Raw genomic sequence first — 18,579 nt, 5'->3', positions numbered from 1 at the left:
TTCTCCACCACAAAATCCTGGAGACGCTCTACACTCTGGGCAAAGCAGATGTGAGTGTTTTAAGGCCGGAACACACAAAGTCGGCTGTTGGGCAGTTTTCCTGCATCCGCCGACTAAGTTTTCTCTGTGTGGTCCGCACCGTCGGCTGAAGTTGGTCCTCGCCGGCTATTTTTCGTCTGGTTTGACATGTTGAATCGGCGTCGGCGCTTGTCAATCAGTCGGGCCATCTGTTCGTTTTGATTGGCTGTTTAGCAACTGCCACCTCTGGTATGGAAAGAGTATTTCCTCTTACTCAGGCGCAGAATGGATGTGTTAATTGGCCGTTGAGTGTCGAGCGTCGGCTTGGTGTGTCAGGGCAACTTTGGACCCAGGCGCTGCCGACCCCGCAGTCTGCTTTCGTCGCCACTAGTTGGTCAGCGTCGGATGGGTGTGTTCCTTGCTTTAGTTACAATTGGTGATTTTCAATGGTTTCCATCAATTTCATAATCAACGTTTTAAAATACGACTTGTAAACATTTAGGAATGTTTTGAATAAGGCTCTGTTTCGAAACCTTCTTAGGCAGCATCTTAACTGATATTAAACCTCAGTTACAGATTTGTAATGCTCACACACGCAACAGTCACACACGCAACAGTTTCAGGTGCCTGCCTATAATGCCTAAGATTGCTGTCTATGCAGCCAGTTCACTAGATTTGGGAAGAGAGCAAAAGTAAAAATGATGTGTGGCCAGTACAGACCTACTCATTTACTGTGAGACTGTCAGATGCTTTGACTCATTAGGAAAATAACTGCTGGCTGTGAAACACAAAACACACACTGTCATGATCCGATGTGTGTGGATTTTATCGCTATAATGTTCATTTGGATAGATAGAGAAAGTGGATCATCTTTATTTGCGACTGTAATATTGTATCTCATCATTTATTTTAGTAATTTAAACGGGAATTAATGCTGCCCTGTGGTATCTGTTGACTTACAGTGGTTTAGCCCTTTTGTTTTAACCTAAAGTAACATTTAACATTATTTTTCAAGGATTTTTTACCACGTTTCAAAAATTATAATATTAAAAGACTCATTTTGGCCCGTTCACATGTGCGATTTTAATTTCTACTTTTTGGAAAATCTGCAGTCGTTGCCCACTGGCAATATTAATGATGGGTAATATATTAATTGGATCTTTAAATGATCAATAAATAAATATATTCAGTACCGGTCAAAAGTTTGGACACATTAATATTTTTAATGTTTTTGAAAGAAGTCTCTTATGCTCAAGCCTGCATTTATTGGCATTTATTATTTTGACAGTAATATTGTGAAATATTTTTACAATTTAAAATAATGGTTTTCTATTTTAATATACTTTAAAATGTAATTCATTTCTGTGATGGCAAAGCTAAATTTTTAGCATCATGACTCCAGTCTTCTTCAGTGTCACATGATCCTTCAGAAATCATTCTAATATGCTGATTTGACACTCAATTATTATTAATGTTGGAAACGTTTGTGCTGCTTAATATTTTTTGGGAACCTGTAATAATGTGACTCATTGGTGAATAAAAAGAACAGCATTTATTCAAAATAGAAATCTTTTCTAACTTTTTCTTTTTAAATTTAACTCATCCTTTTCAGAATAAAAGTATTAATTTAGTTTTTTTATACTTTTTAAATAATATTTTAAAGTTTATTAAAATAGAAGACCATTATTTTAAATTGAAATAATTTTTCACAATATTACTGTATTTACGATCATATAAATACAGGCTTAAAGGTGGGGTAAGTGTTATTTTAAAATTGCTTTATAATAGTGTCTCGGGCCGAGTACCAAAACAAACTTATAGCGAATCAGCAGTAAGGGTGCGTGTCTACTAATGACAGGGAGAAGAGAGCGCTCAGTGCACGTCATTTTTCAAAAGACACAACACAGGATGGACATTAGCTGAGCGATGACAGAAAGAGAGAGATGGCAGATAAAAAAAACAAATGTGGAAAATGTCTATGGAACAAAAGAAGGCTTACATTCAGGCAAGAAGTATCAGCTTTCCAGCGCTGGAGAGAACTCAAGGAGCTCTAAGGCCTGCAATCGACGTAGAGGTTGCTTTATTTCTTCTCGATAGGCAATTAACATTGGTTTTGTTTTGTGTCACAGAACTAATATATGCTGGCTTTTGCTTGAATATGCTCGTGTGTCATGTTCACTTGTTTGTCCATTTGCAATCGTATCGTCGTTCACTTCAGCGATGATAAAGACCCATTCATTTCCACATCCTATAAACCACTGTCTGTTCCAAGCGTCAGCTTGCAGTGTGTCCGAAAAGACAATAAACTCCTAATATATGTTTGTTTCCTTTGGTTCCTCTTTTCGTGATCGATATAACCCTCTAGTCTTGTCATAATTGTAATATGTTCGTTAGTTGGACTGTCATGCTCGTACTGTCGAGTTGTTCATGGGAACTTTGTTTTTGGGATGTATGGGATGACTTTTTCATGTCCATTGTAACGCATTGCTTTAACTTATTGATGGCATCATACCCTCGGCCGGCTGGATTCCGCCATAGTCGTTGCCTGCGTTGCGGAGCTATCAAAATAGGGGCGAGACAGTTTTGGGGTAGGGGCATGTTTGTTTTGGTGTTTTGAAATATCAACATCAGTTACCAGAAAGCACTTACCCAACCTTTAATGAACATAAGAGACTTCCTTCAAAAAAAATTAAAAACAACACCAAACTTTTGAACGGTAGTGTAAGTTAAATGATTATTATTGTAATACCGGTGATTTCTTTTATCGTGATCAATGTACCAGGAAAGCGTGGAATGTACCAGGAAAGAAGGATATTTAAAAGACTTTAATCAAATAAATGAACAAAATTAAAGTAAAAGCGGCAGCCCCTCACGGACGACTGCCGCGCACACACACATACCAAAATATAAACTAAACAACTCAAAGTCCAGGCCTGGTCCTCTCTCGTCTTGCACTGTCGTCGCTCCTCCTTTTAGGCTCGCGTCACTCTGCCGTGAGACGAGACCGGTGTGGGGCGCAGCTGGCACTCATTATCACTCACCACCGGCCCGCTCTCACGGTCCCTCGCCTCGCTGCTTGCCACACAAGGGTTAAAGCTTTATTTCAGTTTTTTCCTCCTGTGTGCTCTTTCCTAGTGCCCTCCTGGAATGAAACAGCAGGTTTTAAATTTCTACACCAAACTGTTGGGTCGAATTCGGCAACCACTCCTGCCTCACATCAATGTGCACAGACCTGTACAGGTGAGCAGAATTACCATTTTAAATGGTACTACATTAGTGTCTTCACACTTTAAACCTAGAAAAATCCCTTGAATGTTTAACCAACCATCCATCATGTATCTAATGGTGTTTCCTCAGAAACTGGTCCGCCTGTGTGGCGAGGTTCTTGCTGCTCCTACAGAGAATGAAGAGATCCAGTTTCTGTGTACCGTCTGTGCCAAGCTTAAGCAGGACCCTTACCTCGTCAACTTCTTTCTGGAAGTGAGTGTTGGGGGATGTGTGTAGTAGTTTGATGGGCTCTGCCCGTGTTGGCAGCATATATTAAGACACGCTTCCGACACAATGGCTGTATCTAATGTTGGCATTTATCCATGTGTTTCTGCAGAATAAGAATAAAAGATTGGAGCCTGCTAAAGATGGTGGAGCTGATTTGGTGAAAAATTCATCATCTCCAGATACGGGACAGAACCAAAACCAAAATCCCAGTCTGGTCACATCCGCACAGGAAGATGCTGCAGGTCAAGCCACAAGCCCAGGGGAAGCAAGTCCGTCCTCAGTCCACACTACACTGCCAAACAATGACAACTACAACCTAGTCAGCTCCCTTCTGAACCTCACTAAGAGTCCAGTAAGTGCATCTCCCTGTCCCTACACTCGCCCAACTTCAGGGAGATACAAGACAAGCCATCCTGATGAATTTGATTGTGTGTAAGTTAACTGATCTTGTCTCTTTCTCAGGATGGGCGTATTGTGGTGAAGGCATGTGAAGGTCTGATGCTGATAGTCAGTTTGCCCGAGCCAGCTGCAGCCAAATGCCTCACAGAGAACACTGAACTGAGTCAACTCCTCACGGACCGGCTGGCACAGTTCTACCGGGCCCTTCCCCAGTCCATGGACCCTCTAGATATCGAAACTGTGGAGTCCGTAAACTGGGGGTACATGACTTTCTGTTCCAGTACCTAAATATGTTGCTAGCACTTTCAAAATATATACTAAAATGAATGTAATTTTTTACATTTATAAATATTGTTGTTGTTGGGGAGAAACCTTGTATCTATGGAAGCTTGTTTCCGCCACAGAATAAAAAATCAAAAAGTAATTATGACTTTTTATCTCACAATTCTGACTTTTTTTTTTTCTTGCAATTGCAAGTTTTCATCTTGCACTTCTGATATAATTCTGAGTTATAAAGTCAGAATTGCGAGATATAAACTCGCAATTGCGTGAGAAAAAAGTTTATATCTTTTATATCAGGCAATTTTGACCTTATAACTCGCGATTGTGAGTTTATATCTCACAATTGTGAGGAAAAAAAGTCAGAATTGTGCGAAGTTGCAATCATCTTTTAAATTGTTTTATTCTGTGACAGAAACAAGCTTCCATACATGATTATCTCCATATTTTGTCATTTTTGTTTTTTTCACATATCATTACTATTGCTCACCCTTTATGTTTTTGTCTGTGGGTTTTACAAATATTTAACCAATGAAAAGTATTAAAAAGAGCACATGACTAAACCTCTTAACTCCATTGGATCCTCAAACTGTCAGTCAAACCTCGTAAGTCCACCCTCTTCTATTGTGAATGAATTGCCCTACTTAGTTTGGACCGACTCTGCTTGTTTGCAATGCAATGGTAAATAAAGAAAGCATTTTCTTTACTGTAGAAAGACACACACACACACACACCCACACGTATATATGCTAATGTAAAATGTATTTGAGGAGTGGAGTAGAGTGTCTTAGTCTAGCATTGGTTGTCGAGTCATAATCAGTACTGTGTTAAATAGCCTGTACATAACACTTTTTTATAACATGAGAATTTGGCCAAATGACAGAAAAAACTGAGCGCCCACATAGCTACAGATATCTTTATATCCTGTTAGTTGATGAAAATGCGGCTATTCTAATGACGGTCAAAAACCTTGTAACTCAATTTGAGCTTGATTTTGGTAAAATGTTAATATGATAGTGTTTTTAAAAAAAAAATGTAATACAGTGGGTTTTTTTTTTCATTCACTACTACAACTGGATTCCAAGTACAAAATAATATTATACATATTTTTGCACATTTTCAAAATGTTGATGTTTATTTTCTATATTTAAAAAAAATCTGTTATTTTGATTGTGATATTTATGGTGTTCCTTTTATTAATTATCAAAAATATGTTGTGAACATTTGCATGAAACTGCTTTGAATGTTTATTGAGAGTGTGTGTATTTGCAGGCTGGATGTGTATAATCTAAAGGAGGATGCTGTTGCTTTTGCGGGCAAACGTGCCCTTATTTCCTTCCTGTCATGGCTGGACTATTGTGATCAGCTCATCAAAGAGGCTCAGAAGGTAAAGACAATTTAATCAAAAACCAGAAGATGGGTAAATATTGAATCATGCTCAAAATATGTCTACAAATGGCAAGAACACATATAAAGACCCTTTTGTCGAAATCAGATGGGAAGTTTCATAAACCGAGGATAAACATATTAAGGTGTGTGTTTTGTAGCATTTTTGTGTTTTGCTCCTCTAATGTTAGACAGCTGCTGCAGTTCTGGCCCGGGCCTTGAGAGAGCGGTTCTTTGTTGCTGTAATGGAGCCTCAGCTAATGCAAACGTAAGTATGTAAGCTATCTCAGGTTTGTTTAGCAGTCTTGCATACTTTAAAATTCCACCGGCACCCCAAAGCTACGAATTGAACAGAAAATACGAGTTTTCTTTCTCACACACTTTCTTGTTCTCATTCCAGGTCAGAGGTTGGCATTCTGACTTCCACAGCCCTGTTAAACAGGATCATCAGACAGGTGACGTCAGAAGCCCTACTTCAGGAGACCATTTACTTTCTGTTGGGAGAGGGAACGGGGCCAGAGACGCTTGCTGGCATTACCCAGCATCCCCTGAGACACAGACTCATAGAACATTGTGACCACTTGTCAGATGAGGTAACCATGGCTGCCATGACTACATTAATTGACGCATTTCACCCTCCTTTCACCAGATGATCTAAAGCGTTTATGAACTCCTAAAGGGAGGGTCAAACATACAAAATATTGATGTTGTTATTATTAAATTAGAATCCAGTATATTCAATATAGCTTTTATTTATTTATTGAGTGGCTAGCACGCATCTTGAATACTAATTCATGTTTTTGCCAATTTAGAATTTTAAAATGGTGATTTCCAGACCTGCAAAAATCATGGAAAGTTGTAAAATCTTATAAAGTAACTGGAAATGCTCATTTCTATAGTAAAGTCTTGAAAATTGAAGTCTTAGAAAAAGTTTGTTCAAAAAGTATGATAGTGTCGCCGCTATATATTAATGGGTACATAACACACACAGTTTCTGCCAATCTCATGTTAATCTTGAGTACCTATAGAGTGGTATTGCATCATTCATATTTCTGAAGAGTTTTTAGTTTTATCAGATTTATAAAAGAGACACGCTGTACCGATTCTTTCCGAAAACAGCCGAACTTGTGGAGATGTGCAGTGGGCGGAGCTAAAGAGTCACAAGCACACACCAATGACACAGACACACACACAATACATCATGGCATTATCCCTGGATAACTTTAGATTCACTATACGTTCATGTTGTTTAGATTATATGCACTTGCGTGCCGATTGCCAACAAAACACAGATATTTGATGCAGTTTTGGACTCATGACCGGGAACAAACAAACATACTTGCAGAACTCCGTTGCTGCTCCGGGAAAACAAACTGCATCCACTGTTCCTTAACGCTGGGTTATTTGGGAAGCTGAACAAGGTTATCTTTCCCTCACAACCAAAATCACATTTCTTTAGTGACATTGTTGATTTTGTGATCTAAAAATAAAAAAGGCCGACGCCTTTCGTAACCCAAACGAAGCTCGTTGATGGGTGTGATCTTGCTCTCGCTCTGGTGTGCGCTCGTGCTCATCCGGGAGAAGTGCCCATACAAGCAGTTCCACCCTTTATGATGTTATACAGGGCCATACTCTAAAAAAACTTTTCCGAAACTTGTTTGAATCCTGAAGGACTGTATTTGGCATAGACGACATTTTGGCCATGTTTTGCATGAGAATCCAACTCTTTAACAGTGTAAATAAGTCGGAATGCATGAAATAGCATTAGACCCCCACCCCCCACCCCCACATGAGAAGTCCTACACAGATTGTCATTGGATATTAATGAAGTTCTGTGTCTGGTTCTAGATAAGCATCATGACCCTTCGGCTCTTTGAGCATCTGCTGCAGAAACCATGTCAGCACATTCTGCAGAACCTGGTGCTGCGCTGCTTGGAAGAGCGCAACTACATGGAGAACAAGCAGCCAGAGGAACGAGAGGAGCGCGAACACATGGAGAACGGCCAACCACATGACGCTGTGTAAGAGCTGCTGTCTCCACTGATGCTACACTTCCAGATCATTCTGATCAATGCGTCTGCATGCTTCTAGAACATGCAAGATCATAAATGCACTGCAATTTGTGAATGAATAAAACTTAAAATGCAAGTCAACCAAAAGTGATGCTTTTGAAGTGTGTTTGGATTGGTTGTTGTATGATGATGCTAATTAATTATTAATTAAAGGTGAAGTGTGGATTTTGATTTTAATATGCAGAAGATATTATAATTAAGCCATTTGTAGGGTGACTTCACGCAGTGCAACATTTTCAAAACCAATGCATTGAATTTAGGACAGCACTGCATGTTTGGCAATCAATGGTGTGGGAAAACCTGTTTGACATGTCAAATTACACACTTCACCTTTAAATAAAGGCCTCATACAACACCATTTAATTATTTTGTTAAACAAACGGGCACACAATAATACTATTATACTGATTCAGCTGTTGTGCTGAATCACAAAGTGGACAGGAATGTTGCTTATTGCACTTCTAAAACACTGGCAACAGCATTAAAAAGACAATGTTCAATAAATAGCTACATTTATTAGTAATAATCTGAATAAGCAAGTCTTCCATCAACTAATATTGGTTGTAAGCCTTGCTGTTTGCCTCACTATCCGTTAATGATACATTTTCAATAATGGGTCTGATTAATTAAAACTATGCCTTTGCATAAATCCATAGTCCCTCATTCTAATAAATGGGACTATATAATGGTAGAGCACTACAGTAGTTATATATTTTTATTCCCTTCAAATTTTGCTGTAGTGATGCTTTATACTATGTTTACTTATTTTTTTGTTCTTGGATCATCTCTTGTGAATCTTTGGAGATCGACGCAAATATTTCTGTGAGATGTAGAATGCGTGTAATAGTCTAATTAAATTGATTTGTGTTGTTTCCCCAGAGATCTGGAAGAAGACCCGCTGTTCTCAGATCTTTCACCTGATAACAGACTCTCCAGTCCTGATTGGTTAAGCTGCTCTCCGCCACCAAGCACAGAACATGCAAAGCCTGATGGGAAGACGGAGGTTCACAAAATAGTTAACAGGTACATAATTTTTTGGTAAATATTGGGTCCTATCATATACTCGGCACCATGTGTGACGCAGTTATCATTTTCACATCCTGCGCCACGTTGTTTATATGGCAAATGCACTCGTGCCCATCTGTTCGCCCATGGGCATGCTGGTCTGAAAACGAGGTGTGTTCAGGCGCATTGTTGGTGTGTTGCTATTTTGAGGCAACTGAAATTGTTAGTAATATGCGCCTATAGGGCTGTGTATCACCAACAATGTCACAATCAGTGCGTATTGCGTATTGTATCGAGCGATTACATGAGACATGATATGGATTTCGGTAAGTTGCACTCTATCTTTTAATAGACTTTCCTTTTCATACACGTACACTGCTTTTTACACACACAGGAATGCGCAGCAGCACACAAACATTTTTAAATATTAAAAATAAAAGGATTTCTCTCTGGAGAAGTGTTCGGTCTTTCCTCTTGCAAATTACGCCATGTAAATAGCGAATCCGCCATGATGCAAGCAAAATTGGCTTTTAAAGGGAATGGGAGATGAGACTCTGATTGGTTTATTGCACGTTACGCCCAAAACACACCCCTTACTCATTAAGAGACTAGAATCAAACCTTTAGGACCATGCGCCTGACGTTCCGAACGTTTTTCAGTCGTCAAACTAGCAAAAGTGGATTCGGACACACCTTAAATGTACTTGCACCGTGTACTTTAGGCCAGTGATTCTCAAACTTTTTATACCAAGTACCAGCTCAGAAAATATTTGGCTCTGCAAGTACCACCATAATGACCGACATTAAAATACAGTAGCGTATAGGCCAAACTATTCAGCTAGAGCTCTGCACAGTTCAAAAACGAGGCAGTTTACTCCTAAAAAGAATATGTATTGTTGTCCGCCACTTTAACATTGTAAATACAGTTTGTACATTAACGCTGCACTGTGCTTACATACAGGTAAATACAATAATTAAATATTGATTAAAATGTGTTAAATGTGTAAAACCGGTACTGTACTTAAATGTAAAAAAAAAAGATTAAATTAAAATGTATTGTGTTTAAACTCTGCGTACCACTTGAGGCAGCCTGAGTACCACTAGTGGTACCCGTACCACACTTTGAGAACCACTGCCCTTAAAATAGGGCCCATTAACTTCCCATATAATAATTCTGTGTTCTCTCCCTGTAGTTTCCTTTGTTTGGTGCCTGATGAGGCAAAATCATCCTATCAGGTTGAGGGCACAGGCTATGACACCTACTTGAGAGATGCACACAGACAGGTGAGGAATAAATCAAATAAATCGCAAAAATGTGGTGAATTTGCAATATATTCCATTGCTTTAGATGACAGATGCTTTAAGATTAAAAAATAAGTAAATATAAATTAATTTAATTTCATAACCTTATCAGCAGTTTGTTGTGAATGTCTCCTTTGTTTTTATGGATATTCAAATGCTTTTGAAGTGACACCCTAGTGTTACTAATGCAGCATATATTTGTATTATTTATTTGTTTTACTTAATTTTTTGTATATTTAGTTTTATTATTTATGGGATTGATTTGATAGTTTACAGACCGTGTATTTGATTCCTTTAATATCTTATGTTTGATGTTTTGTTTTTATCGGTTGTGATGTTGCAATTGATATTTGATTATATATTTTTTTATTATGTAAAGCACTTTTAACTGTTTTATGTCTGAAAGGTGCTATATGAATATTGTTATTATAATTTTTTTTTTAAAAAGTGTGAAACTGCCACTTACAATGATTATAATGTTTAATCTATGGCACTGCATGCTGTGCAACATACCGACATTGACACAACCATTGGAGTGATTATCATCATATTTGGTTGTATGTTGATAGTTCCGGGACTATTGTGGAGTTTGTCAGAAGTGGGACTGGCGCAGCAGTCCAAAACCCTTTGAGAAGTGTAATCTGGACAGTCCTTTTTTTGAAGGACACTTCCTCAAAGTGTTGTTTGACAGAATGGGGCGAATCCTTGATCAGGTGTGTGAACTAAAGATGTTTACTGATGTGTATTCCCTCTCAACGTGACAAAAAAACACAGAAGTAGAACATATGATTTGTGCACTGTATCCCAAATTTGTATACAAAATTTTATTGCTTCAGAAGACTTAAAATACAGTGCTTCTGTAATACTTGAATGGTGCTTTTGTCATTTTAGATTGCTCGTTCACTTTCTTTACATAGATAATACATTTGTAAAATTATGCAGTTTTATTAAAACTATCTTTGGATGTTGGCTGTCCTCCTGATGTCTCTCTTTGCTTCGCTCTCTCCATCCAGCCGTATGATGTTAACCTGCAGGTGACGTCTGTGTTGTCTAAGCTATCTCTGTTGCCTCATGCTCATCTTCACGAGTACCTGCTGGACCCGTACATTAACCTGGCGCCAGGCTGCAGGTCTCTCTTCTCAGTCATCGTCAGGGTACGTCTGCTGTCTAAATCCCTACTTTAAACACAATTAGTGCCAATCAAAATGATCCTAGCGCTGCAATTTACAAGGAGCAAACCTAGCCATTTTAATGGACATCTTCATATAGTCTGTTTGAGTGTGTGTAGCATTATATATGACTGGCTTCGCTAACCATCCTTCGAAGATGACAATATTAGATTTTTTGGATGGTTTGAATGAAACTAACTCTGACTGGATTACTGTTAAAAATGTTTTTAAATTTAGACACCTCACAGATTGTTTAACCCACCGTTTGTATTGATGGTTTGATCAGGTGGTTGGCGATCTGATGTTGCGAACTCACCGCATCCCTGAGTTCACCCCTAAACTTCTGCTGGTGAGGAAGAGACTGCTGGGACTAGAGCCAGAGGGAATGAGGTAAGGCTTGGATGCATGTATGTGTATTTGCACTAAAATCATGAGCAGAGAATCCATTTTTCAACATGAATGCATAAAACAATGCCATAGAGGGCCTTCAGTGAAAGTGATATTTTTAAGTTAAATCATTGAAACTAGAGCTGTCACGATTCCTCGATTAAATTCAAGTACTCAATTTTTAAAAATCCTTTATTCCAATTTACCTGTGTCGATTACCCAGTGAAATACCGGAAGTGGCAAATTCCAATTATTATTGCCTCTTGTTATAATATGCATTTTAAGTCATTTTAAAGTCTGTTGTTCCCCTAAGTCTATTTTGATTCACCACAAACAAATCAGATTACTCGATTACCAAAATAATCGTTAGTGACAGCCCTAATTGAAACAGACCATTTAAACCGGTTCATGCAAATATATTCATTTTATGTGATTGATTGAAGGTGTAACACAGCCTCAAAAAGAAGATTACTGGATCTAAATGCAGATAAAATATGTTTAATGGCTCAAACATGATACATATTCCATGACTTGATCGTGATAACATGACATGAAATTTAGCCTTTGACTTTGGTTGCTACATGACACTCTAAACTTAGGAGGAAGCGAACAAACAATAATCCACAAAAGGCAAGGCTAGACACATGGGCTGAATCTGAAATCGCCCCCTATACCCACAAACTATTTGAAAATTAGATTGAAATGATAATTGCAAAATATTATCATATTTCCATAAGAATGCCAGATTTGATCATTCAGTCAGTGCCAGTCATATTTAGAGACAGAAGAGGGAGTGGTCATGGTGAAACCTCCAAAAATGGTATCTCTGAAAATCCCTGAATGTGCTCTTTACAGGACACCCAGACTTAAAACTGTGATGCTATAGGGTCAGAAAAAAATCACTAAAACATAATATCCACTACAGTTAGCAAAATGCTTGGGTCTCAGGGGGATATTTTGTTTTCTTTTTGCATTAAATGCATTAAATATCACATATACGTATGTAAAATAATGTGTATTTCCATCACAGGTTTGGTCTTAAATTTCACATAAGGTGGTATTAAAAAGGTCTTAAAAAGTCTTACATTTAACTTGTTCATATCTGTAGACACCCTGCCCTCAAATAGTGTCCGAAACCATAGTGGACTTTATTGAGCGCACTCATTCAATCCCACATTGCACCGCAATAACAAGTGTACAGCCGATGTACACGCAACGGATGTCCGACTTCACTCACTCGCTTTCATTCACTCCTTCAAGTGAACTATTAGTGAACTAACGTAGGGAATCGTGATTGAGGGTTTAGGGGGCGATTTCGGATTCAGCCATGGTTAAATAGCTAACTGAAACAAAGATAACAAAGTACACCTGGAGCTAATTACAAAGAGCAAAAGAACTACAAAGGCCATAGGTAGAACTACAAATGAAAACATGAATGGTCAATTTCAAAATATAAGACATGACACAGCTCCCAGGATCCTGACAGAAGGGTAATAAAAAATGATAATAATATAATTATTGTCGTGTTATTTAATCTCAAATCATTGTGAATATATTTTTCTTCATTATATGAACATTTTATATATATCGTACAGTAGGGCTGGGTTAAAAATATTGATATCTTGTTTTAAAGCTACACTATGTAACTTTTCCGTCAACTTGAGGTCGCCTGTTCAAAACAAAGGTGTAGTTTGAGGACGCCACATTTGAGCGCAGAATCTTGGGACATGTGGTCTTCACCTCACAGCCGGTGGAAAAGAGTCAGGATAGGACTCGGGCAGAAATCATGTTCATGGATGCGATTATTAACGTTACTGTAGTATGAAGCAGAGCAGGACCGAGTGTTGTGGAGCTGAGCAAGGCCGCAGGAGCGATTGAAGAGCGGGACTGTTATTATGGCATAGTCGCCGGCGGGACTTTTATTATAACACGGTCGCCGGCACCACTTCCTCTTTTCCAGTCATGAGTATGAGGTAACGCAACTCTGTTTATCGTATTAGATATGAGTTTGTTGAAAAGGAAGTTATGACTTTCGCTCGGCGGCTGCTATGACACTTGTTCACACTGCAGTGAGAGTACAGCATTTCTGCTAAATAAAACCAGAAACCGAGGGTAACGCAGATATGACGCAAATTACAGGCGACTCCCTCAAACGCATAGCCCACACGTCCCGGTTACTTGGTTAAAATAGCAATTTCTCACGATTTATAAATAGTTGGAAACATTTGGGATATTCTAAGTACTCAACTGAACAAAATATATAACACTGGCCTTTGGTTTTTGGATAGTTTACTGCAAAAATCTTACATAGTTCACCTTTAATCAATTTTAATTTTAATGAACTGATATTGATTCTTAAATCCCAAGAATCAAAATGTTTTGGTCTATGCTGTTTTCAGTTGTGTGAACATTAATCATTATTTGTAGCCTGCCTCCAGAGAGATTTTTTTTGTTCCTTAAAGGGTTACTTCAGTGATTTAGCATTAAGCTTTGTACCAGTAGAAATCCGGTAGTATATTCAAATTATGGTATTTTCCCCCCTCATGTCCCCCTGAGACAAGAGAATTATGCATTTTATTTCTGGAAAAAATCCTTCGATGACGCAAAATGACGATATTTGCTTTATCTGAGGATTTTTGGCCAGTGGCTAAAAACCTCAGCCAGTAGAGGGAGCTGTTCTGCATGTTTTCAACCCGCCCACAGGGGTGGGATCTCACTAACAGAATGTAAATGCGCATGGCCGCTCAGCTCAGGCATTCATAACGGAGCGGAGCGGTGCGAAGCAAAGTGAGTGTTTCATCTTTTCAATGAATTCCTATGAAATTTAAGCTTCCATAGGCATGATCTGAAAACAAACCCGACTGGACAGGCGGCGTGAATGACTGCCGCGCTTACCTCAGCTCTTCGCTCTCGTGATGAATGAAATCTGACTCCTGCTGCGTTTGTGTCGTGACTTTCGTTCGGCTCACTCACACTTTATTGAAAAGACACGTTCAGTTTTTAATTGTAGTGTTTAGCCCCTAACTGAACAAAATTATTTTATTACTGTGAAAATCAAAACAACAGTGGGGGCGGTGTCATGGTGGGCAAGTGATAACCAGTGGCGGTGGCGGTGGCTTTGGGAGTGGCCTCATAGGGCAGCGAAGCAAGTGCATTCTGGGAGTTGTTGTCTTTCATCCACATGAGACAGAAAATGTATTTTTGTCTCTTTTCAGTCTAGAAGGCACCAAATTCAAAAGTAATTTCACATTTCTACAAAATAAATTACCCAGTTTAAAAACACATTCATCTTCCCAGCACTGAAGTGCCCCTTTAAGAACATTTACATGTACCTGATATAAATCCAAATGAATATAGAATCAAATCAAGATTGGAATTGAATTGCAAGCACGTGAATCGAAATGGAATTTCGTGGCAATCCCTAGCCCTATCGTGCAGCCTGTTCAGAGATTGTTTCTTTACTGTGTGTCTGTTTTTCTGGGATTTAATGAGTTCTCTTTGTCTTACAGCGTTGATCATGTGACGTTGCTCGAGGGGGTCATTGTTCTGGAGGAATTCTGCAAAGAGCTCGCGGCTATCGCTTTTGTGAAATTTCATGCATCCACTTCCACTTCCCCCTGATTATCGCTCCATTGTGCACAGGACACAGATGACTAAACAGACGATAGGGGGCGGATGACACAGGAACGACAAACCCAACTGTACTCATCCTGTGCAGACTGCTGCCTGCGGCAGGACTCGCATACAAGGATGCTTCATTCGCGTTATCTCTGGGATGTTTCCATTACTATGACTGAGCAAACTGTTTTAAAGGCACAGAGGAGGAGAATTTTGAAAAGAGAGGAGTGAATTGTGACTCGTGTGGAGAGGAGAGAGGATTTTGTAGCATTCATATGTAAAAAAAAAAACTTCAGAACTAAAGAATGGTAATGCCAAAAAATTAGGTTCAAAAGTAGAAAAAGAAATTGACTTAAATTTGATTCAAATAATGAAATGAAATTAAATATTTAATTATTGATTGTTTGTCATTTGCAGTATCAAAGATACTGTCATCTGTTCTTCTGAGAAAAATAGTGTGAATACAAATGTCAAATGCAGCATAAGTAAATTTGTAATGGAGAATTACAATAACTCAGGATTCAAAGTCTAGCTGTTTTTAAAGAATTGGAGAACTAGACAACGAGCAGCGTTTTTAAACGAATCCTCTCTCATTTTTCTTTCCGGTAGTGTTTGCCAACACTTTTCTTTTAAAGCGAGCCGAAAGCAATGGATTGATTTGAGACTGGGCACATTTGCACTCTAACCAGTTTTCACTGGTGCATCCCCAGAGAACTGTTCATCCTTTATGTTCCCGACAGTGTTCCTAAACCATTTTAGTTGTTTAACTTGACATGTTATGTGTGTGCCTTGTCCCAGCTAGACAGTAGCTGTGTCCGTCATCCTGTATCGTCATGTATTTATTATTGATTTAAAAATAGTTTTAAAGGAGTAGTTCACCTAAAACACGCCTAAAAACTTGAGCACAATTTTCCGTGCTGCAAATATGAATGAGAACGTACACAAAAAGCACCATAAAAAAAGGTTGTGCACTATTTCAAGGCATCTGAAGCCATTGTGATTAGATTTGTGTGAACTAACAGGGAAATTTAAGTTTTAAGGGGATAGTTCAGCCAAAAATAAAAATTGTCATAATTTACTCACCCTCAACAGTTGCTGGTCACCAGTCACTTCCATAGTATTTTTTTTTCTCTTACATAGTATGTAAGTCAACTGGGGCCAGCAACTGTTTGGTTACCGTCATTCAACATATCTTATTTTGTGTTCAGCAAAAGAAAGAAACTCATACAGGTTTGGGGCAACTTGAGGGTCAATATATATATATATTTTTTTGGTGAACTGTTCCTTAAAGTCAAAAGATGTTCAGTGAATGGTTTTTTAAATTTCGATCTGTTCCTCACGCAAAGCTATTGTACGATTTTGAAAGGCTTGAATATAGGGCACAAGTCACACGGATCATATTTATAATACTTTTTTTTGTCCCTTTTCATAAAAATCACCCAAAAAGTGAGAAAGAAAATAATTCGGAACAACACTAGGGTGAGTAAATGACAAAATGTTTCTTTTTATGTGAACTATTCCTTTTAAAACTACTTTAGAGTGTATCTGCTTCCTCACAAGGGATCTTTAACATTTATACATTTGCGTTATGTGACATTTGTGGAATTATACCAGCAATAGTATTCATCAGGCTGCTCTCTTCATCTGCTCCTGCTCTTTGTAGAGGACATGCTGTGCTAAATGCACACTGTGTACATTTGGCAAAGAAGGGGCACAGCTTGAAATAGGGTTGGGTTTTTTATTTCATTTTTGGAGAGCTGGCTGCCTTGGCATCTCGGCTTTACTTAACAATCTTTACAGGGTTCAGATTTATGTATCGCAATCATTACCTTGCATTTTTCCATCCGTAATACAAGTGTATGTTTAAAGCTGCGTCGAGGTTTGCATTTATTTTCAAGAATTGCACACTAGTGTCTATTTATCTATTTTACATGTGCAGAAAATCTAAACGTCTCGTCTTTTTAATTGTATTTTCTTTAAAAACCAAAGGGTGTATCGTCGTCGGAGCAGCAAGTCTGTTTCAGAGAGAAAGAAAAATAATGCATCGTGTTTTTTTTTTCTTTTTTATTCTTGATCATGCACATTTTATACCAAGTTCCGAGCTGTGTATATACAAATGTACAGTTATAACAGTAGTGATGTCTGGTGTGAAATGCATGCTAGGTCATATTTGATAATATGCAGCAGAGGAAAGCATATGACCTCCCTAACTGCCCTTCCATTCAGGTTTGTTTCTCTACTTTTGCTTATTTATGGGGATATATGTGATGCCTTATTTTAAATGCAGTAACCGGTTATAGTCTATAACTGCTGCATAACTGCTTGGTTTTGAGTTTAACGCCTAAGAAAAATTGGTCTTTATTTTAATGGTGTCTATTTTATTTTAAAAAACAATGTTGTAAAGCAATGTATTCCACTGGTTAAAAAGATTCTCAGCTTTCTCCTGTAAAGTTTTTTTTTTTGTTTAGTTTTGTCGAAATATGTAATTCATCTGCTTGGACCCTATCACTGTTCTGCTTGACTGATTTCTATACTTGTACAGATGTAGCTCACTTGTCAGACGTGTCAGGAGGTATCTTCTGTTAAATTGGAGTGTCACTGCCATAGTGTCGCTACGTGACACTTTTTAGAAGAACAAAGTTTGTTGACCGATTACCATTTTCAGGATGAAATGTCATGTGATCTCAGTTGCTTGATTCTGCTGGGCCGGGAAATCTCCGGAATGAGGTTTGCCGTGTCCTGTGGCTTACGTTAATTCATTTCACTCCGTCCCAATTAAAACATTTGCTTTCTTCGAATTTGTTTTGAGTTGGTTTTGCATTGCAGTTTTTTCTAAATGGAAGTTGTTTGGGAAAATTGTGTATTGCTAATATTTCATTTCAGGCGATTCAGATGAGATGTGTCTCTCCCAGTCCCAGTGGAAATCTAGGCTGCATCTGAAATCGCATACTCTAGGTACTACTTATTTTGAATAAGTAAGTACTTGATGTATAGTATGAATGTAATCCGGATGCACACATTACCATGTGACCTACTGTTGTGTAGCTTCACTGCCATGGGATAGTAAAGTGTCCATCGTTTGCACACTTCTCACTTTTTGCAGTTTTTGCTTACTCTTTTATGAGTACTGCAAATTCTTTTTTTTGTCCCATACTTTTTTTCGTCTACTGTATAGTTGGGAAGTATGTGATTTCAGATGTTTTCTGAACTCTCATTTAACTCTTCTAGTGGACGAAGTTTGTGCTGACTGTGAAGAGAAGTTATTGAAGCTGGTGTATATTAGCTGTTACAAGATGGCAACACCCGGTCAGTTCCAACAATGAATTTTACTTCTCACTGGTTGGCCAATTTATTTTCTCATTTTAAAAATCTCTCAGGATGCTGCAGATGACCCATGGGCCAAGTTTGGACCTTCGTTCCTGCAAATTTTCACTCCCATCATCACTACAT

At 38.3% G+C, this 18,579-nt stretch overlaps 1 protein-coding gene across 2 annotated transcripts in view; it reads left to right on the top strand.

The window, feature by feature from the left end:
* Positions 1 to 17,930, top strand: part of fhip2a (FHF complex subunit HOOK interacting protein 2) — a 21,201-nt gene extending 3,271 nt beyond the window's left edge. Inside the window, exons 3-18 of one of the 2 annotated variants that reach the window (XR_013818386.1) lie at positions 1 to 50; positions 3,154 to 3,258; positions 3,376 to 3,498; positions 3,623 to 3,865; positions 3,976 to 4,172; positions 5,464 to 5,578; positions 5,769 to 5,845; positions 5,978 to 6,170; positions 7,426 to 7,598; positions 8,529 to 8,672; positions 9,847 to 9,937; positions 10,525 to 10,668; positions 10,969 to 11,109; positions 11,411 to 11,514; positions 15,021 to 16,180; positions 16,292 to 17,930. The exon at positions 1 to 50 is cut by the window's left edge and continues 120 nt beyond it. Coding sequence is in view for 1 of the 2 variants with exons in the window: in XM_079842167.1 (XP_079698293.1) it covers positions 1 to 50; positions 3,154 to 3,258; positions 3,376 to 3,498; positions 3,623 to 3,865; positions 3,976 to 4,172; positions 5,464 to 5,578; positions 5,769 to 5,845; positions 5,978 to 6,170; positions 7,426 to 7,598; positions 8,529 to 8,672; positions 9,847 to 9,937; positions 10,525 to 10,668; positions 10,969 to 11,109; positions 11,411 to 11,514; positions 15,021 to 15,132 (2,012 nt within the window). In the remaining variant the exon portion in view is untranslated. Of the gene's footprint in view, positions 51 to 3,153; positions 3,259 to 3,375; positions 3,499 to 3,622; positions 3,866 to 3,975; positions 4,173 to 5,463; positions 5,579 to 5,768; positions 5,846 to 5,977; positions 6,171 to 7,425; positions 7,599 to 8,528; positions 8,673 to 9,846; positions 9,938 to 10,524; positions 10,669 to 10,968; positions 11,110 to 11,410; positions 11,515 to 15,020 lie in introns of both variants that reach the window. The other variant, XM_079842167.1, reaches the window with a different exon arrangement.
* Positions 17,931 to 18,579: the final 649 nt, after the last annotated feature.

The sequence above is a fragment of the Gobio gobio genome, assembly GCF_949357685.1.
Source record: "Gobio gobio genome assembly, chromosome: 18".
Lineage (NCBI taxonomy): Eukaryota > Metazoa > Chordata > Actinopteri > Cypriniformes > Gobionidae > Gobio > Gobio gobio.
This window is presented reverse-complemented; position numbering and strand designations above follow the sequence as displayed.